Source organism: Molothrus aeneus, chromosome 10 (assembly GCF_037042795.1).
Source record: "Molothrus aeneus isolate 106 chromosome 10, BPBGC_Maene_1.0, whole genome shotgun sequence".
In the NCBI taxonomy this organism is placed as follows: Eukaryota; Metazoa; Chordata; class Aves; order Passeriformes; family Icteridae; genus Molothrus; species Molothrus aeneus.
Window position 1 is genome coordinate 4,548,761 of NC_089655.1, and position 20,858 is coordinate 4,569,618.

The 20,858-nt window shown below is 49.6% G+C and overlaps 1 protein-coding gene across 1 annotated transcript; it reads left to right on the plus strand.

Moving 5' to 3' along the window:
* The first annotated feature begins 661 nt into the window (after positions 1 to 661).
* On the plus strand, positions 662 to 20,367 carry ATG4B (autophagy related 4B cysteine peptidase). Its single transcript, XM_066556342.1, has 13 exons — positions 662 to 731; positions 5,836 to 5,934; positions 6,373 to 6,444; positions 8,437 to 8,535; positions 8,966 to 9,067; positions 9,443 to 9,515; positions 9,817 to 9,896; positions 13,060 to 13,256; positions 14,213 to 14,291; positions 14,951 to 15,096; positions 16,150 to 16,206; positions 16,677 to 16,770; positions 18,602 to 20,367. Exons 1-13 carry the CDS (start codon positions 722 to 724, stop codon positions 18,673 to 18,675), a joined length of 1,182 nt encoding a protein of 393 aa, XP_066412439.1. The 5' UTR covers positions 662 to 721; the 3' UTR covers positions 18,676 to 20,367.
* Positions 20,368 to 20,858: the final 491 nt, after the last annotated feature.

Consider the following 20,858-nt stretch of genomic DNA (forward strand, 5'->3'; position numbering starts at 1 on the left):
CCCCGCCCCGGCCCCGGCCCCGCCGCGCCGCCGTACGGCAAGATGGCGGAGCCGGGTCACCCCGGCGCCCCTCGCCGGTGGGGAAGGGGTTTCTGTACGGCACAACATGGCGGCCGCCACATGGCCGCCGCCATTTTGGCCGGGGAGCAGCTGTACGGCGTGGGGCAGGTGGGGAAAGGGGGGTTCGCTCCCAGCGTCTCTCGCTTGCCTCGTCGGCGCAGCTGGGCGTCCGCCTCCCGACGAGCCGCTCGGTCCGTGGCAGCCGAGCCCTGAAAGGCGTCTCCGAGTGGGGCGGGCATGGTGGAGGGGGTTGCTCTCACGGGGAACGGAGGGGCGGGGCTGGGCCGGCTCCGTACAACACCATGGCGGCGCCCGTTTATCACATCATTCCTAGATGTACGTGTCACAGGACCAGCCCGTCGGCGTTCTGCGCAAGGAGCGGAGTGGTCACACTCCGCGCCGCCCTCTCTCCCCAACCTCAGCCCCACCGCCGGCCCGCTGCCGCCCCGCGCTACGCTTCGCCTCTCCGTACGGCAACATGGCAGCTCCCTGCCCGCAGGTAGCGGCGCGTGGCGCCGCGCTGTGACGAAATCACCGGCAGCCAATCGGCGCGGGGGCCGGCGGCGAGCAGCGCTCCTATTGGCCAGAAGCGGCGCGTCGCGCCAGCAGGGCCGCGCCGGGCGTGAGAGTCGGTGGCGGCCGCAGCCTCGGTGGGGCCGCCATGGACGCAGGTGGGTCTCGGGTGGGCCCTGCCCGTGGCGCGGCGGCCGCGCTTCCCCTCGGGGCTTCCCGGCTCGGCCTAGCCCAGCCTGGCTGCCGCTCGAGGCCCGCGGCTCCGCGGGCGGCCTCCCCGGCGGGCGGCGGGGAAGGCGCCGCTTTCCGCCCTGGGCACGGCCCTGGGAGCCGCGGCCCTCCGAGACCGGCCGCTCCCCGGTGGGGCGAAGGGGAAGGTGGCGGCTGCGGGGCCGCCGGGCGGCGAGTCCCCCTGCCCTCCCCAGCCCCGCTGCTGCCGTCGTTCCTCGAAAGCTCGGAGCTCTGCCGGGTCGGGTCTGCCCGGGGGGAACCGGAGCGGGGAGCGGGGACAGGGCTGGTGTCGCTGTGTCCCGCTCCCCATGAGGACTCGAGGAGCGGGGAGGTAGCGTGGGGGTAAGAGGGTGCCTTTAGAGGGGTGAGAAGGTGTCCTCGGGGGGTAAAAAGGCGACTCAGCCGCTCATCATCCTCACAGAGGGCTCTAGCACAGCTGCTCGTGGTAGAGATTTTGGTTTCGTGCGGGGTAAAGTAAAAATAAGTGTTTGCACTTGTGTTGGGACCCGCTTCCCTCCAGCCTTGGCGTAGTAGCGGCTCCCACCCCCTCGGCAGACAGAAGTGTTGTTCCACAACAACAAACGCTTCCCTGGGCTCCTCCTCCGCATGGTGTGCCGGGATCCCTGTCCCTCCGCAGGGCTCTCCTGGCTTGGTTCGGCCTTTGTGCCGCTGTTGGTGTCACTGTGGTCCGGCTGAGAGCATCCCCGGCTCGTGTCACACCTGAACCTGCGCCCCCGGTCCGGGAGATGTGTCTGCTTTCCCTTGGGGCGAGGGCAAAGGAAAACTTGGCTGTGGTGGATGGTGGGGCTGGGTCTCCTCCCTGAGAGGAGGAGGAGGAGGAGGAGAATCTCTGGGCTCAAGCCCCTCGGTGTCCAGCCCTGATCCTGAGATGGTCGGGGAGCTGACAGCAAAACTTGGAAGTATTTGCTCCAGGCCTTCAAGAAAGCACCATCCTTCAGTAGCCTGACTTTCGTCACTGTCTGTCTCTTTGTTAGTGCATGGATAATCAGGATTTGTCTTGTTTGAAAGAGCTTGGGGGAAAGAAAAGATTTAGTTTTTTTTTTTTTCTGCAAAGGGCAGAAGTAAGGGTTTGAGCTGTTTGGTGTTTTCCAGCAGTGTGTTTTACTAAAGTGGTAAATTTACCTTCTCTTTTTTACTATCTTTAAAATGTTCTACATCCAGTTGCATTCTTCCTGTGCCTTGGGTGAGGTACCTGTATCAGCTACAGGAGAGATCATCCACCTCATTTCTGCCCCTTTTGTGGTGGCCTTAGTTGGATACTAAGGGATTTGGGAAGGCATGAGAGCCTTTTCAGAGAAAGGAGAAGCCCCAGGAGCAGTTTGGGAAGGGAGGTATGGCAAAGCCTGGCTTTCCTTCAGTGCCAGGCTCCAAAGCTCAGCTTCTGCATTTTGTGTGAGGAGTTCTTCAGCATCAGACTGACCGTGGTAGCTGGTGCTGTGAAAATCACCTGCTGTGCTTCTGTTTGAGTCACCCAAGCCTGCACTTGTTGTTACTTGTTTCCCAGAGTTGATGGTGAAGCAAATGGCTTTGGCTGTGGTCCCTCAGGGGCTGTCACAGGCCTGGCCTCCAGCACGTTTGCAAACTGACAGCAGCACCCAGGAGCTGCTCCCAGCGCCCAGCTGTGCCTCTGGGTGTGTTTGATACAAGTTGGGACAATGTTTTTATCTCCAGTGTTTCATTGTGCTGATTAAGGCTATGAGAAAGGAGGGGAGATGGGAAATGTCCCTTTCTACCCTAATTATGTGTGTTTAGAGATGATGGAGCACGTCTCCTGTGAGGAAAGGCTGGGACAGCTGGGGGTGCTCACCTGGAGAGGAGAAGGCTCTGGGGAGACCTCAGGGCCCCTTCCAGTGCCTAAAGGGGCTCCAGGAGAGCTGGAGAGGGACTGGGGACCAGGGATGGAGTGACAGGACACAGGGAATGGCTTCCCACTGCCAGAGGGCAGGGATGGATGGGATATTGGGAAGGAATTGTTCCCTGGGAGGGTGCTGAGGCCCTGGCACAACTGCCCAGAGAAGCTGTGGCTGCCCCATCCTTGGAATTGTTCCAGGCCAGGTTGGACAGGGCTTGGAGCAACCTGGTCTATTGGAAGGTGTCCCTGTCCATGGCAGGGGGTGGAATGAGATGAGCCTTAAGGTTCCTTCCAGGCCAAACCATTCTGGGATTCTGCTGTGGCATGTACAAAGCTTTGCCTTTCCTGCTGAGGCTTTCTGGGATGAGGTGTTGTGCAGATCCCAAGGGGCAACAATCCAGGCAGCCTCCCCTCAGTCCCAGTGTGTGCAAGGCTCCTGGAGAGCAAGGCTGCCTTTCTCAGGGTGAGCTGTGCAGGGCTCACACTCTGCTTTGTTACTCTAAAAGCCTTGTGAAGTTGAGCTGCTGTGTTTGATGTGCAGAGACTGCACATCCTTCTCTGCAGAAACTGCTGCTCCACTGTCCTGGATGCTCAGAGGTCAGTAATTAAAATAGACTGAGGGCTTTCTGAAGGTGAAGTTTTGGAGCACTGCCTGAGAAATGTGCTGATCTCACCCAGCTTCTGCAGCTCTGAGAGGAGCAGCTTCAAACAGGATTTCTGCTTGGTGAATTTCCAGATGGATTTCTCTTCTTCATCTCTGGCTGTAAGAAGGAGAGAAAGGCTCCTGTGCAGTCTGATGTTCTTTGTGCCCTGCCTGAATTGTTTGGGTCCCACTGGCTGGAATTTAACCTATCTGGGCAAATAGCACCATGGATGGACTTTGGAAAAGTGCTGGAACATATGAAGGTGGAGGCTTGTAAAGGAAGCACTCAGTGACCTCAGGCCTTGTGGGGAGTTTACTGCTCCCATTAGAATGTCCTTGATACTCACTGGGAGCAACCTCTTGAATTTTCTTCCCTGTGGTGGGAAAACCTGAACTCCTGCATTTAGTAGTTGTGCCTTTTCAACTATTTTCTCCCCAAATGCCAACACAAATGTCTGACCACCTCTTTGGATGCACAGCTGGTCACACAGAGCCTTGTACAGAGCCAGATGTTGGGCATCCAGCTGAAGGGCTGCAAGCCTGGGACTCTCCTCCCCAATGTGCTGTGTCATGACACATGTGCTGCATTCCCTGAACACGTGGCTGGTCCCCCTCTATCTGCTGCCCCCTTCCTCTCTGAGCTTTGGTGGGATGGGAAAGGCTCCAGCAGCTCCTTTCCAGCTGCTGATCCTTGCTGTGAAGTGTCCAGTTGCAAATCCTGTCCTTGCTAAGGACCTGGTGCCCTGCAAACTGTGCAGCTGCAGAGGTTGTGATATTTGAGCAGGTCAGGGAATGTTGCTGGGAAGGAGAAGGAGGGATTGTGGATAGCTTGATGTTCCTGTGTAGCATCCTTGTTTCACTCATTTTCTTTAGGCTATTTGAGACTCCTGACAGAGAGTTGGATACATGACAAACCACAGAATATTCCTTGTAGCTTCAAAACCTTCCTGAGAACTTCAGTTTTTCTGTTAAGATCATGCCAGTTACCTTTTCAAATCTGGACATTTGCAAGTTTGGGTAGTAGCTGGGAAAGAAATCCTTCCTTTCCCTGCTGAAGTTTGTTAGAGGAGCAGACTGCAGCAGTGATTTGTTGGCACATTTCTGTGCAAGCAGAATTGTTTTGTTCAGCTTGCAGAGGAGTCACATCATGGGGTGGCAATGGGACCATGTGGCCTGTGCAATCCTAAAGGTGCCTAAAGTTAGTCTTAAAGACTAATTCACACAAAGAATGTGCTTTAAGTCTTGTGGGCTGGAATTAAGGCAGAGTCTGATTCAAAATTTGATTTAGGAGCCTGTTGTCATTTCTGTTGCTGGGGTTCCTGCTTGTTGGTCTTAGTGATGGTGTCTGCTCAAGTGTTTTCTTGGACATTTGGAATTGGAATTCCAGGTCAGGGAGCCCTCATTAGAAGGCTGAGCTACTTCAGGAGGCCAAAGTGTCTTCTGTAGCTGCAGGTTGCTCTGAAGAAGCCAAAAGTGTGTCCCATGGAGAGGGGTGGCTGTGCAGAGAACTGGGCTGACAGGAGCTTGTGGCCATGTACTCCTTTGTCCTGCTTTAAACTCACATCACATTACCACAGATTTTATTGCATTTGCTGTGAGAGATATTTTCAGTCACTACTTTTACAGTTACAGAACAGTCTGCCTTAGCTCTGCTTTAAATTTTAGACGTACTTTGTTACAGAATTGTCACCTTTAAAATCATGTGGGTCTTTTCCAGAATTCCCAGACTACTTTAAAGTCTGTGTTCCAAACACAGATCTAGTGGAGCACAGCTCATCCAGCTCCTCTGGTTTTTCCTCCGTGTGGTTTGTACCCTGTGCACAGCAGCTGAATCCTGATCCAAGGGCAACCTGGGCTGCTGGGTTGTTCTGTCATGGTCCTGGAAGGGGATGGATTTTTAGGCACTGATGGATGCCATGCTGTGAAGGGAGTCAGTAAAAGAGACAAAAGTTGTGCCTGTCACCTTTGCATGAGCACATCTTCACAGCTTGCGTTCCTCACTTGGTGGGGTGACACCTGTAAAGGCTTCTGCTGGGTTTTGTGCTTCTTGGGAAGGGACTGAGCAAGGTTGAGTGTCCACCTTAAAGTGATCTGTGTTTTGCATGTTCTTCCCTCAAAATTTGTGTTCTCTGCAAGAGGATTTGAACCACTTTGCTGGATGCAAAAGAGGCCCTCAACATCAATGCTCTAGCTGATGCTGTGCATGATGGTGCCTGTTCTGGGAAATGGTGTAGCTGCCAGGTGAAGCTTTAGATGTTTTCTGCCCCAGGCAGAACCTGGAGCTGGCTTAACCTGGGAATCTTGCTGCTCTTCTGCCTGTGGAGCAGGCCAGGGCTGGGTCTGTGCCTCCCAGAGCTGAGTGCAGAGCACTGGGACCATTTCCTGCCAGCCCAGGGCCTTTGGGGGTGGCTGGGACTCACTGGGCCACAGCAGCTCTGATTCTGCAGCTTTGTCTGGTTTTAAAAACAAAAGGAAAAGCTATCAAAGGACTGTGATTTCTCCTTTCTCTTTCCAGCTACGCTTACCTACGACACCCTCAGGTTTGAGTATGAAGACTTCCCTGAGACCAAAGAACCTGTTTGGATCCTTGGCAGGAAATACAGTGTTTTTACAGGTATTTTCTGTGCACAGTGCAATGTTTTAAAGCTTCACAGGACTTTGTTAGTGTTACACTTGGGTTTTAGCTGCCATGCTTCTGTCTGGCTGGCCATTTCTGTGAGCTCAGGAATATTTTTGTGCAGGAAGTTACCATATGGGAGTTGTTGGGACATGTCATGAGGGCAGCATGGTGGAGGCAGGGGGCAGGAGGATGGTTTGCTGCTTCATAATTTGCCTCTGGCTATAGTATCTTTGGGTTGATTGCAGCTGTTTTAGGGGGGAAAGGAAGTACTTTGTGCACAGCAGTACTGCCCTGTTCCTCAGGCAGCCTCTGCCTCTCTGGGCCTGCAGACTGTGAGGAGCAGAATTCCTAGGGAAGGTGGGTGGGAGGTGGGTTTGGCAGTGTTGGTGCCCCTCCTCATGTGTGTGCCTTTCCATGCTGAACACTTTGCAGAGAAGGAAGAGATCCTGCTGGATGTGACCTCTAGGCTTTGGTTCACCTACAGAAAGAACTTCCCTGCTATTGGTATGTACTCTGGGGGAGTCTAAAGGAAATGATTATAATCTAGATATCCCTAATAAAACAGTCCCCACAAACATGGCATCATTTCCATTCATGAGAGTGGGAAATGTGCTTCATCTAATTGATTAGACAGACTTTTTGTTTATCTGATAATGAGAATTCCTCATCCCCTTGGGTAGAAGGGATAGAAGTGGTTTCTAAAGGGACATAAGGAGAAGTTTGGGAAGTCTGCTCTTTTTTTAGGCAACATGGGAGTATTTTTGTACTTCATCACATCCTTCATCACATCCTACATCACATTCTAGTGTGAAATATTGCTGAATGATGGTCTTGGGCTTGAAGTGGATTAAAATGATGAAGCCTAGAGAATGCTACAGAATCTGCTGCCTTTGTGCATCTGCTCCAGGCTCTACGTGGGGGTTTTGTTTGTCTAGGGGGAGTTATGTGCCTGCAGTGTCTGTTACACACAGGAGCTGTAGTGACAGGGGAGTATTTCCCACTGAGCTCAAAGGAGGATGTCTGGGTTCCTTAAGATACTCTGCATGGCCTCTTCTGGGGTTGGTGTTTGTGTGCTGGGTGCAAGGTGTATAGAGGAGATCTAAGAGCAGGTAAATAGGACTCCATGTGCCCCTTCTGTCACTGTCATGCCCAGCAGTCAGTGGGAAAGGAACATGGCTCATCATTGGAAATGAGACTTCTTCCTAACTGGTCCTTCTGACTTGGGCTATTCTTTCCCTGATGGGAATCTCTCTGCCTCACAAGCTCTGAGACATCTTTGATGCAGTTTAATCCCTTTAAATTCATGTTTGTACACCATAGTTAAACATATGTTTGAGAACAAAGGGTTAGCACATGTTTAACTGGCTCACAGACAGAGTTTTGGTTTCCTTGTGAGTCATTAAAGGCTGTGGGGTGAAGACAGACCCCATTTTCTGAGTCATTTCCCATTTACACCATAGATATGATCTGCAAGTCATATACAGTAAACCTTTTCCAGTATTTTTTCTCCCAGTCACCCCTGTTACTGTTCATCCCTTCCCTCTGTGCTAGCCCACTTAATTATTGTAAGGCTTAGGGAACTAATTAGTCTAATGCTAATTTTGTAAAGCATTATCACTTTTGGAGTATGTACATGTTATGAATTACTGGTGAAATTATAGAAGACAACTGGTGACCATTAAGAAGCTGATTAAATAGTCCTCCAGGTGCTTTTCCTCCCTGTTTAGGACCAAAAGAAGAAAGCAGCATTACAAAGACTTGCAGAAGCTGTGCCCAGGCACAGATTACCTGCTGTGATCACACTGAACATTTGATCTCTGTTATTTGTACTAACAGCCAGAGCTGGAGTGGAGGAGCAGCAGTTTCCTTTGGAAGGTCTGTCAGGGAAATGCTTTCAGCTTTGTGTCCTTTGTCTTAGACTTTCTAGCACAAGCTGATATCCAGCTTTCTCCAACAATATGTAGGATGTGTCTTTTTTCACTGCTTGGGTAGGTTTTTTTTGGCTGATGCCTTTATTTTTTTGGCCTGACTACATTGTTCACTTCAGAATGTTATTTGTAGCCACTTTTGATGTGGGAATTCCCTGGGACTGGTTTGTTCTGCAGGGTGAGTTGCCTTCTCAAGATGAGGATTACAAGAGTCATCTTTAACAAACACCTTCATGTACGAATGTCACAATGGGCTGAGAGTCTGCAGCCAGGCTCAAGGGCTGTTGTTCTCCTGAGAAATTCAGCTCTCCCTTGGGCTGTTTAGATTTCCCTTGGAATCTTTTCCCCTTTCAGATAGTGTTAGAGGAGTTTATTTATTTGTTTTTAAAGGACACCACTAAGTTACTCATCAGTAACCACATTTTTGGTTCTCAGCCTTGGCTGTGTGAGCTAAGCTAATCCTCATTCCCTGCCTCATTTCTTGGTGAGCCTGCTGCCCATTCATTCTCCTCCCTCTTGGCTCTGTCTCACCATTCACCCCCTGTTTATTTTCTGTCCTTGTTTCCAGGAGGAACGGGTCCCACCTCTGACACGGGCTGGGGCTGCATGCTGCGCTGTGGCCAGATGATCTTTGCTCAGGCCTTGGTCTGCAGGCATTTGGGAAGAGGTAAAGCAGTGCACAGCCCACACTGACTTCCAGGGCCATGTGCTCCCAGAGTGCAGCACTTGGAAGAACAGGGATAACAAGGACACAGCTGGGAACTGCTGAGGGTTCTGTAACTTTTTTTCTTCACTCTTCTCAAGTTCAGGGCTGTTGAGAGAACAGTCTACTTGGAACTCTCTGGGGATATTTATATTTTTTGATTTTATGCTTGTTTATTTGCTTTTCTATGGGTGATGGTATCTTACCCCAGCTGTAAGAATGTTTTCTGTTATTTTAAAATTACCCCTTCACTGTTGGGAATGCCTCAGATGTTTAGTAATAATAGGATGACATGAAAATTGATTGGTCAATACACAGGAAGAGAATTGCAGCTTGCAGCCTCTGGTTGCTAATAAGTACCATGTTTATTTCATATATCCCTTGTCTGTCCTAGACTGGAGGTGGATAAAAGGGAAGAGGCAGATGGATAATTACTTCAACGTTCTTAATGCCTTCATTGACAAAAAAGACAGCTACTACTCCATTCACCAGATAGGTAAGAAGAAAGAAATGCTCAGATGTAGCAAATGGGCTAAGGAAGGCTCTCACCTTGATACAAACTTCCCTGAAAAATCAGAGAAGCAGCCTGTTCCAGTGTTTCCAGAACTCAGGTCATAGGGGTGGTCTAGTGATCAAAGCTTCTTCTGATGCAACACTGCCCTTTGAACTTCTGTGCTGCTGCATTTTAGAGAAAGGATTTGCTCTGCAGTCCTTCAGGATGTCCTTCTCACCCCCATGAAATACTAAATACTGCTGATTCAATAAAGTTTCCAAGTGAGAACTCTTCCCTATTAAATACAAGGCTGATTAGGAAGGGATGCAGTGTGGATGAAGTTATTGACTGTTGTTCTGGTTTTCTGTTGTGCTGCAGCCCAGATGGGAGTCGGGGAGGGAAAATCCATAGGCCAGTGGTACGGCCCGAACACGGTGGCACAGGTGCTCAAGTAAGTGCTGCCCTTTCCTTTTCTCTGTCAGATCAGGGGCTGTTGGTGTTTGGCACCTTCTGCCTTTAATAACACCCTCCCTCTTCTCACATTCTCCCCTCATGTTAGTAGATGAGCAGGCAGCTCCCTGGAATAGGCTGGAATTGCCTAACAGCAGTTTTCCCAGCTCAAAGCACATTTCACAGCATAACTGATAACACCAGTCTCTCCTAATCCAGTTTCTCCTCTCTGATACACCACCATCTCTGCCTTGCAGTTGTATTAATCCTTCATTACTTATTTTTTTTTAATTTTCCTCTAGAAAACTTGCAACTTTTGATACCTGGAGTTCCCTGGCAGTACACATAGCCATGGACAACACAGTGGTGATGGAAGAAATCCGTAAGTGTCACCTGGAGCTGGAATGTGGTTGGTATATCCTGGGCAGCAAGAGCCAGAAAAAAGCTGGAGAGCACAACAAGCATGAAGTACATATTCTGTCTTGGAGAAATTGTTCTCTGTGAGGGTGGTGAGGCCCTGGCAAAGTTGCCCAGAGAAGCTGTGGCTACCTCATCCCTGGAAGTGTCCAAGGCCAGGTTGGATGGGGCTTAGACTTCCCTGAGATAGTGGAAGGTGTCCCTGCCTGGATGAGCTTTAAGGTCCCTTCCAACACTCATGATCTCTGAAAGCTGTGTCCAGGTGTGCTAAAACAAGGTGAGAATTGCTGTTCTAGGGCAAGGAAGGGCCTTGTTTGACTTTCATTTCATCTGCTGATGCCTCTGGATCTGGAGAAGAGGTTTGCTGACCTTCAGACAGCTTATGGGAGCTGCTTGGTAGGCAGTGTCAGCCTTGTTTATGGCCACAAGGAGCAAGCAGTAAATGGCTGTCACATAATTGGTAGGGCGGGTTCTGCTGTTGGACAGAGTAAGAAAGCCAGAACAGATCTGAAGATGAAAAGGGCCAAAATTGGCAGGGGGAGAGGATAAGAAGGGAATCCACCACTCTCATTATTTTAAGGAATATTCACTGATGGTTTCCTCTTTTTTCCTTCTTTGTTTTTTGGGGCATCCTGCCCCCAGGCAGGCTCTGGAGGCTGGAGCAGCTCTTCTTGCCCATCCTGAGCCTGCCTGCTCTGGCTGCAGCACTGCAGTAACCAAAGCTACAAAGCTGAGCTCCTGCACTGGTGGTTGCTGCAGCCCTGCATGGTCCTGGCCTCAGCAGCCTTCCCATGGCTGGCTTCAGGCTAATTCCTGAGGCAATGAGCCCACCCAGCACAAACCTAGCAGTGTTTCTGCCAGGGCAGTGCTCTCAAACAGCTGGGGTAGGGTGTTACAGGTGAGATGGTGGCAGGCACCATTTAGGCTGGCTTGGCTGCCACAGGCCAGGATCAATAACCAGGCAGTTTTTGCCTGGAGTGCAGGACAGTCACTTTGTAAAGTCACATCTCTTGTCAGGTAGGCTCAGTTGGGCCTGACAGAGAAGTGTGTGCCTAACCTTAGCTGAAGGCATGTGCTGATGCCCTTGGCTTAAATAAAGGCCAGTTTTAAAACAGAAATTGGATTTTATTTCATCTTCAGCCTGCAGATATCACTTCTAGAGCTGAAGCATGCTGGCTACAAGGCTCAGGTGTGCTGCAGGCTCTGTCTGTGTGGCACTGGCTGTTCAGCATTGATGCTGCTTCAAGTGACATGTTCATACAGCTTGTCATGGGCAGGGGTGTGTGTGTTTGTTTCCCTCAAATGTGGATCATAATCTACGTGGTCAGGGCCTGAAAGTCACTGTGAGAGTGGGTCTGATGTGTTACATGTCTGTAGGTTTGTGTTTGATACCTTGTGCCCCAAACATTGTGGATAAAAGTAATGTTGTTTCATACATCTGTTCATTCTGTCACTGATAGGGTTCAGCCAAAGGTTCAGAGGAAATGCCTTTTGTTACAGCAGTGAAGAAACATAAATCTTTATCCATGAGAAAGGGCATCTCAGCTAGACCTGAGATGGAGGAGAATCACAAAGGTGGTGAAAATCCAAGGCAGTTGAAGCCAGTACCTGCCAGCAGGAGAGGTGTCATGTCAGATCTGTTGGAATATGTTTGCAGTAAATGCTTTGGATCCAGCTGGGAAGCTTTAGGTAGGTTCTGCTCTGCTGGGGCACCACAGAACTGCAAAGCCTGCCAGATAGCAGGGGGAATTTAGCCTGTGCCAAGCTCTCTGCTGCTTAAATTGCAGGTAAATATGTTCATCCACAGTGCAGGATTGCCTGATGAGGAGACCTGCAGTGACACCCCATTCAGCAACAGCCCTGGCTTGGCAGCTGATTTCACATCATCTGGACAGGCAGGCTACTGCAACAAAAAACCTGATTTAGCAGGAGAAATGGCTACAAATAATGGTTTTGAGTTTCCTCAGAACCTCTGGTAACCATGTCTGTGCATCAGATGCACACATACACCTTCTCCCTTCCTGAGGAACTGCAAACATCTGTGCAGGTTGTCTCTCCTCCTGAGGCTTTAGATCAAAGTCCTGTTTCTTCTAATTTTGGGTGTAATATTGTCTTCATTCACCTGGGTTTGAAGCTGTCAGAAGTGAACAAATGCCCAGCTGAAATGGCAAATGGCTGGTGATTAAGGTGTTTGTTTACATCACATCCTACCTGCTAGAGTGTCTTGGCATTCAGTTTAAACTGGGAATAAATTAAATGAGCCTCTGGCATTCTGTCCAACTGCCTTGGCTTCATGATTCTTTAATCATGCTATGGGTTTCTTTGGGGTTTGGGTTGGGTTTGTTTGGTTTTTTTTTCTACACACCCAGCAAGTAATTAAATTGGCCAGTGAGACAGGTAGGCTTGGAGTTGTTTCTGGACCAGAATTTACATAACCTGGGTGCATTACAGCCTGGCTGTGTGTCTGTCAAGCCTTTAGGATGAGGATGCAGAGTGCTTATGTCATGTGTATGCCCTGAGGAGTTCTGCTGCCCCATATCTTAGAGGCAGAGCTCATGCTGAAAATGCAGAGTTTAATGACCATACTGCTTTAGGTCTGTAAAGTAGCTTGTGAATGATCTCTAAGAAAATTTATGAAGCTTTTTGTGACCTTTAGGAAAGTTATAACTACTCTAGACAGATACCATGTTTGTGTCTTGCTGCAGCACTTAATAACAGGTGAATATTTCCTGTGTTAACTCATAATGCTGTTCATTCATGAACTCCTCTGGAGTTGAACACTCCAGAACTTTCTTCTTTCTGCCTACAAGCTTTGTGAATTCAGGACAGTTGTCTGACCAGCTAATCAACCCCTCCAGCTTTGTTGGCACAGGTGGTTGCTCAAAAGAATTTGCATTCTGGAACAATTTGCATTTTCACTGCCCAGCAGTTGGTAGCTGTGAGTACAAGCTGCTGTGGCTTGGTGTGAGCTCAGCACACATCACACAGCCCCAGCACTCAACCTCTTCAAGCTCTTCTTTGGTTTAAATGCTGTAGGCTTCTGGTCAAGAGCAGCTGTTGATCAGAGGAATGGCTGAAGGCCTGGGAACAGAGTCCTGATGCTTTGTGCTGCTGTTCCCTTCCCATAGGGAGGCTGTGCCAGTCCAATGTGCCATGTGCTGGAGCTGCAGCATGCCCTGCCCTGGACTCAGATGTGCTCTACAATGGGTGCCCAGAGGACCTGGGGCTCAGAGGGAGGCTCCCCCTGTGGAAACCACTGGTGCTGCTGATACCTCTCCGCCTCGGGCTCACAGAGATCAATGAAGCCTACATTGAAACACTAAAGGTAGGGAATTTGGAGCTCAATTCCTGCTGGGGGGATGCTAAAGGATCCTGTTGTGAATTAAGTAATTGCTCAGAAGTTATTGCAAAAGAAAAATGTGTTCAGAGACAGTCCTTGTCAGAGGTCAGGATATAGGGTCTTGCAAGCTGTAGTCAGGAAAATGAGGGGCGCTTGAGGGGTTGGGCCTTTTCTGGTCGGGCCTTTCCTGGTTGGGTTGGGTTTTTTTTCTTTCAATAATCTTACTTCACAGCTTAGATCTCAGCCTCTCTTTGTGTGCAGATGGTCCCAACCTGCTGAAGCCTTTGTTCAGCACAGCTATACCTGCTTGGTGGTAGCCTGAGTGCTAATTAATACAGTGTTGCACACTCCCCTTGGCTCAGATGCTGAAGTTTGTGCTGCAGACTGAGGCTAAGAGCTGTCAGGTGGTTGCAGGTTGGAGTATTGAGAAGCTGCAGAATTTAGAGTGTGCACAAGACAGGGAGCACAATGCTAGCAAGCTCTGAGCTAGGATAAGAGACCTCCAGATTCAGATCTGTGGGAGGTTACTTCCCTTAACTCAGTAGATCATGCTTGGCTGCTCCAGGTGCATAAGGAACTTACTTAAACTGTTTCCTGAATTCCCTCCTGAGAGGACTGTTGCAACCTGATGACAGCTTCAGGGATCTTGCCACTGATTGCAGCAGGGCCAAGTCCTAGAGCAGTGCAGCTTCTTTCATTTGGGCCACCTGTATACTCCTGCCAGCAGTTTAAAGTATTTTTGAGCTGCTTCCATGTTCCTAGAAAGCCCTGTGTTGCAGCCTGATGGAGATTTTCTCCAGAAATGGCTGGTTTTGCTGCTAGAGTTGCTGATTTTCCATATCCCTGTCCATCTTTCCCACTGCATTTTTGGATGTTTGCCTTTGTTGCCACCTGCTGTTTCACTGTCTGTCAGCTGTGTGTTTTCTGTGTTGCTTTTCCAGCACTGCTTCATGATGCCCCAGTCCCTGGGAGTGATCGGAGGGAAGCCAAACAGTGCTCACTACTTCATTGGCTATGTAGGTGAGTGCCCACAGGACTGCAAAGACTGTCCAAAGAATCTCCCCCTGGCTAAAAAATGTTTGTGGGGTGGCACAGCTCTCCTGCTTAGCCTGTGGTGCATGCTGCAGGGTTCTCCTTTCCTGCTGGAAGTGTGGAAGGCTGCTGTGGGCTGAGTGATGTAGATTTGAACAGTGGCCATAAACTTCCACTGCATAACATGAAATCTGGTCTGTGGAGTGCATAGAGCCTGCTTCCTGCATTCAGAGCTGACCTCCCTCTGCAGCTTGGCTGGATTTAACTGTTCTTTAGGTGTTCCTCAAACCCTACAAACTCCTGTTATTCTCTGGTGACTGAGCAGAAGAACTGGTTTCCTGTCTGCCAGAGATCTTAGGTTATTTGTGCTTTAGATTTCTGGGGTCTATTTGAGCTCACCCAGGAAGGGATGAGCAGGAACAATACCCCAAACAGTGCCAATGTCCCAGTGGAGTGGCCACTGTGGTTGTGCTGACAGCTGTGCCTGGCTGAGAAGCATTTGGGGAAGTGGCTGAAAGGTGTCCCTGGCATGTGAATTCCTCTGTGTGGTTATGAGAGCCGGCTCTGCCATTGCTCTTCCTCCTCCTCGTATCCCAGCTCTCCACAACCTGTGGCCTGCTGTTGATGTGTCCTTGCCTTGTGGGCAGGTGAGGAGCTCATTTACCTGGACCCCCACACCACGCAGCCGGCGGTGGAGCCCGGTGACAGCGGCTGCCTCCCCGACGAGAGCTTCCACTGCCAGCACCCCCCGTGCAGGATGAGCATCGCCGAGCTCGACCCCTCCATCGCTGTGGTGGGTCCTGCTCCTCCTGCTCCCCAGGGCTGGGCATGGGCTGGGCACTCTGTGCTGCTGGGCTCTGGGTTTTGGTGACACTGGTAAAGCAGCTCCTCACAGAGAGTGGCTTGTGTCAGGGAAAGTCCCCCTGTGGTCACCAGTCATTGTGGTGTTGGTGTGAGGGTCCCCAGGATGAGGTGAGAGATGAGAATTGATTCCAAATTCTCAGAAGGCTGATTTATTATTTAAGACATTATTTAAGATATTCTATTATTTATTTAAGATATTCTATTATTTATTTAAGATATTCTATTATTTAAGATATTCTATTATATTAAAAGAAAATTATATACTAAAACTATACTAAAGAAAGAGAAAGGAGACATCAGAAGGCCAGACAAGAATGATAATAAAAGCCCATGACAGACTCAGAGAGTCCGACACAGCTGGACTGGGATTGGTCATGAAGTTAAAACAATTCACTTGGAACCAATCAAAGATGCACCTGTTGGTAAGCAACCTCCAAAGTACATTCCAAGCAATCAGATAATTATTGTTTACATTTCTTTTCTGAGGCTTCTCAGCTTCTGAGGAGAAAAGTGAAGGGATTTTTCATAAAATTTGACAGTGACATCCCCCTTGCATGGCAGTTAAATACCATTCATTCCTCATGGAGCCAGTGTCATTCTCTGGGTTTTAGTTTGGGCTTTGATTCCAGCCTTTTGATGGGCAGATCTGAATCCATTCCTGAAACCATCTGATGATGCACCATGGCTTGTTTTCTGTTGAACCTGAGATGCCTGCACTTTGTTTCCTTTGTTCCTCCTGGTTTTCCTTCTGCAGTAAAGAAAATATTGATGATTCCAGCACTTGGATAGCCTGGTCACATCAAGCCTTTTGTGGAGTGTTCAGTTTAACAGGGCAGTGTGAGGCACATTTTTAAAGCGAGGCAGTCAGGAGTAGTAACTGCTCCCAGTCATGATCATGGTACTCAGTGTTGGCACAGGGCCTTAAGTCTGAAATGATCAATCTAAAATATAGAAAGATAAAGTCTTTTTCTTTTTTTTCCAGGGCTTTTTCTGCAACACAGAGGCAGACTTTAATGACTGGTGCCAACAAATCAAAAAGGTTTGTGTTAATAGATCTGGTCAGGCATTGGAACAGGCTCCCCAGGGAAGTGGTGGAGTCCCCATCCCAGGAAGTGTTCAAAAGGCATGTGGATGTGGCACTTGGGGACATGGTTTAGTGGTGACATTGGCAGTGCTGGGGGAGTGGTTGGACTCGAAGATCTTGGAGTTATTGTCCAGTTTCCCTCTCTCTCCCTCTCTCTGATTCTCTGTCCCTAGGAAAGGAATATCAGGGATTGTTTTGTTTCCAAACCACTGCAAAGAGACCATATAGCAGCAGCATGACCCTTTTTTAAGCATATTAAAATACTTTTTTAAACTACCAAAAGAGGCATAGCTCTGAAACCCTGTTGATGATGTAATTCAAAAGCTTTAAAAAACATTTTCCCAGCTGGAGTGAAGTGCCAGGAGATGATTGTTACCCCAGCAGTGCAGAGCTGTGGTTCTCATGGCTGTGCTGTGTCCCCACAGCTGTCCCTGGTCAGAGGAGCGCTGCCCATGTTCGAGCTGGTGGAGCGCCAGCCCTCCCACTTCTCCAACCCCGATGTCCTGAATCTCACACCAGGTGAGGCCACCAGGAGGGACAGCTGAGGGTGGGCACCTCCCTCTGGCTGTCTGCAAATCATGTGGAATTACATGGTGACTTCTGGTATGTTCCTGTTCCCACTGGAATTTAACCCGGAGTTCTTGGGTCAGTTGGTGTCGTTCTTCAGCTTTCAGCTAGAGGTTTGCAGATCCCACAGTGTCTCAGGATGGTTTTTAGAATAATCTGTGAATGGTGATGATGACTGAGCAGAAGAACAAACAAGCTCACAGGCTGTCATGGCAGTGTGACCCTGTGGTTTCTGAGGGGATGCTTGAAGGAATCAAAAGTGTCCAGTGAAAAGGCTGAAAACCGAGTTTGTAGGTAATGAAAATGCTCCAAGACAGGGCTGGTCACACTTAGTTCCAGCATAAGGCACTCCCTCCTTCTTGGCATGTACCATTACCAGTGGGAAAAAGGACAAGTGCTGGGCCCTAACCTTGCCTGTCAGGCTCTGCTTATCACATTAATGACATGAGCAAACATTGCAGGAGATAAAGCCATTGGCTGCTTCTGCCAAGAGCAGTGAGTGTGTGGGCAAGCCTATCCTATCACCAGGCATGGGGAGGCCTCCTGGCAACCTGCACCCTGCATTTCTGCTCTCTCTCTCTCTTTCTCTCCCTTTCTCTGCCCTCCCTTAAAAGCTTTCATTATCACACTGTCCTTTGCTGTTAAGCATGCTCAATTCCCTTAAACTGTTAATTGATCTTTGCCTGTCTTAAATTGTCCCTAATGTCTTTCCTACTCTTAAAATTTTGTAATGGACTACTTGTCCTTCTCCCTCTTCCCTGGCTTGCAGAGCCTCTCCCATCTGCCAAGGCCATTCATTTCTGTTAGTCCTGTCTCTCACTAGAAGGAGTAATTGAACTTTGAGCCCCTTTCAGGGCCTAAAGGGGTTCCAAGAAAGCTGGAGAGGGCACAGTGACAGGATAAGTGGGAATGGCTTCCCACTGCCAGAGGTCAGGGTTAGATGATAGTGGGAAGGAATTCCTCCCTGTGAGGGAGGTGAGGCCTTGGCACAGGTTGTCCAGAGAAGCTGTGGCTGCCCCACTGCTAAAAGTGTCCAAGGCCAGGCTGGACAGGGCTTGGAGCAACCTGGGATAGTGGAAGGTGTCCTTGCCCCTGGCAGGGGAGCAGGACTGGATGATCTTTAAGGTCCCCTCCAACCCAAAACATTCTGGGATTCTGTAACTTTCCAGCCTGAACTGATAAAGGTTTCTCCTTCCCCCTGTGCTAAAGTTGCTTTAAGTGTGAGCTCCTTCTTCACCATATAGTTGAAAGGATGGAGAGGTGGGATCAACTAACATTACTTTTCCTCACAAAGTGAACTGTGCTAATTGCTTTTAGGAGAGTGCATGTTGTAATTACATTCCCTAACAGTTGCATCCAAAAACACTATAGTAGAAACTATTCCCTAACACATAGGGGTAGATGTATCTCTAAACTGGGACAGAAATCTTCATGGGTATTGGTCCAGACCTGGCAAGTTCTCCTGTTCTGATCCTCTTGAGGCAGAACAGTCTCCTGCTAATGCAGAGCTGGGGCACAGGAAGGTTGTACAAAACAGTGGCAGCAGAAATGTGTTTGGATCTGTGAAAGATGCCATGCTTCTGTGCTCCATGTAATTCTCTCCAGGGCATTTTCCATACCACTGACATGTTCTTACCCTCCTCAGAGCCCTCACTAGGGTTTGTCACTGAGTTTTAGAACTTGTAGGCACTTGGCACTCAAACTGTGATGCTCTCCAGCTGCTGGTCTCACTGACAGTCACAGCATCCCACTGAGGCAGCGCTTTCTGCTTCTTCTCTTCCAGACTCCTCTGATGCCGACAGATTGGAAAGGTTCTTTGACTCAGAAGATGAAGACTTTGAAATCCTGTCCCTTTGAAAACAAATAGGAAACTGACTCTGCAAATTTGTGTATGTGTGGGGAGAAGGGGGGAGGGAAGCTCCTTCGAGAGCCTGGGGCTACCGGTTTTCATAGGCGCTTGCTGCCATCCCTGCCTCCCGTCCATCCCGGCATTCCGTGCAGCCTCGGAGCGGTGTCTGCAGTGGGATGAAGAACCCAGAGGGTGTTCCAGCCTTACTGGCTGCAGTTGCAATTGCTCAGCAGCAAACAGCTGCTGGAAGTGGATGCAGTGGTGCTTAGGAGTTCAAAGCCTATCTGTTACATCAGCAGGTCAGCTGGGCCTTCCGGGGGAGGCACGGAAATCGTTAGAGCGCTGAATCCTCAATCCTCCCATGGGGACTCCCCTCTGAAGCTTAAGTAGAGCCCACCTGTCATTTAGCAGGAGAAAGGTCCAGTTAATGCCTTTAGCAGCTTCCCTTCTCACTGGCCAACCTGGACAGCAGCTCACAATGCCAGGGAACAGCAGCCACGTCCCCCAGACAGCTGTGAAGCCTCCGGAGTGCAGGTCCCTACGGTACAACTCCTGTTCATGCTCTGCAGGACACTCAGCACTACCTCTCCCGTCCACAACCTATAGAAAGGGAATTGAGGGAACTTCTGAGTGACTGAGAATTCAGTAAGTGAAGTGTGGAGCAGTGCTGTGCTGTTGGGGGTAGCATCTCAATCCCAGTTTAAGTAACAGAAGGAATGGAAGAGTAGAAAATGTGTGTGTTGCTCAGTGAGTCAGTCCTTGTGCTTCTACAATGGAATAGTCTCTACTAGTACCTTCAGGAAAGCTGCTTTGAACAGAAAACTGAATTCCACAGCCCTGGAAAAAAAGAGTCCAGAGCTGGGAGAGCTGAAACAAGGCAACAAAGATCTATCTGCCAGGCATGTGCCAGGCTTCTGCCTGTGCCACCACGCTGGCATAGTGACTAGGGAGTGATGTCCTGCCAAAAACCCAAGCTGTAAAACCTCTTGAGGTGCCCTGGGTGGGTTGGTCAGCACTTCCTGCAGCTCCTCCTGTCAGACATTACCTTTCCAAAGCAGAAGAGGTGCCTGAAGGTTGAGTAAGTTTCTGAGCTGTGTTGCTGCCTTGCCTCTGCCAGCTCCCCTCGCTGTGGAGTGTGCCTAGAGGTGCTGTAGGAGCTAACCTGGAGAAACCCCTGTCAGGTGACCATCCCAAGAAGGGCAGAGTGCCTTGAGAAGGTCCAAATATACTGGAAATTTTAGCTACTTTAAGCTGGTAGCTCTGCCTGGGGCCCTTCTCCACAGAGAGAAGGGTAAACCGTGGAGGAGAGCTGTCTCCATGCACACTGCTAGGGAAGTGCTGCCATGGTTTCCTCAGTGTGTGCTGCACACTTCAACCCTGTTTACAAGGCTTTGGTTTGTGCATTCAGGTTTGGAACCTGTCAGCTGATGGTGGTGTGCCCAAGGGTGGTGCCACCAGGCTAGAAATGACCTGTTTCCCCTGTGACTGACCTACTGATGCTCTAACTGTCCCTGTGATACCCAAAAGCAGAGGTTTGAACTGGGAACCACAATGCTTCTGTCACTAAATTATTATTTGCTGCTTTCTGCCTGCTTCTCCTCTTCTCTCTTGTAGTCAGGGGAAGAGGCAGCAGAGGAAGTGGGGCTGTGCTCCATTCATCTGCTTTCAATTTCTATCTGAATAAACAGATGTAAAATCTTTGCCTGGCCTGATGTCCTTGCACACGTTGAAGGCAGTGTGGGTAGTATGGAGTACACCAGGAGAGTCCAGTGTGTACAGGGCTCCAAGGGAGCTGGAGAAGGACTTTGGACAAGGGGGAATGGCTTCCCACTGCCAGAGGGCAGGCTTAGATAGGATACTGGGAAGACATTTTTCACTCAGAGGGTGGTTAGGCCTGGCACAGGTTGCCCAGAGCAGCTGTGGTTGCCCCATCCCTGAAGTGTCCAAGGCCAGCTTGGACAGAACTTGAAGCAGCCTGGTCTAGTGGAAGGTGTCCCTGACCTTGGAAAAAGATGATCCTCAGGATCCCTTTCCAGCCCAAATCAGTCTGTGATTCTACTGTTTATTTCACATTCATGGTTTTATGTTTAAGGACAGCTCTGCCAGACAAGACTTTACCTGAGTGTTCACACAACCCCAACAGCAGAGCTAAGCTCAGCTCTCTCTCTTAAATCTTTAACAGGCATTTCTG

Bases quoted from the DNA above. Each gene is read 5' to 3' on its own strand.
- ATG4B (XM_066556342.1), top strand. The intron at 9,897-13,059 runs GTAAGTGTCACC...CCCTTCCCATAG, and splicing joins AGTGGTGATGGAAGAAATCC to GGAGGCTGTGCCAGTCCAAT. The intron at 14,292-14,950 runs GTGAGTGCCCAC...CCTTGTGGGCAG, and splicing joins CTACTTCATTGGCTATGTAG to GTGAGGAGCTCATTTACCTG.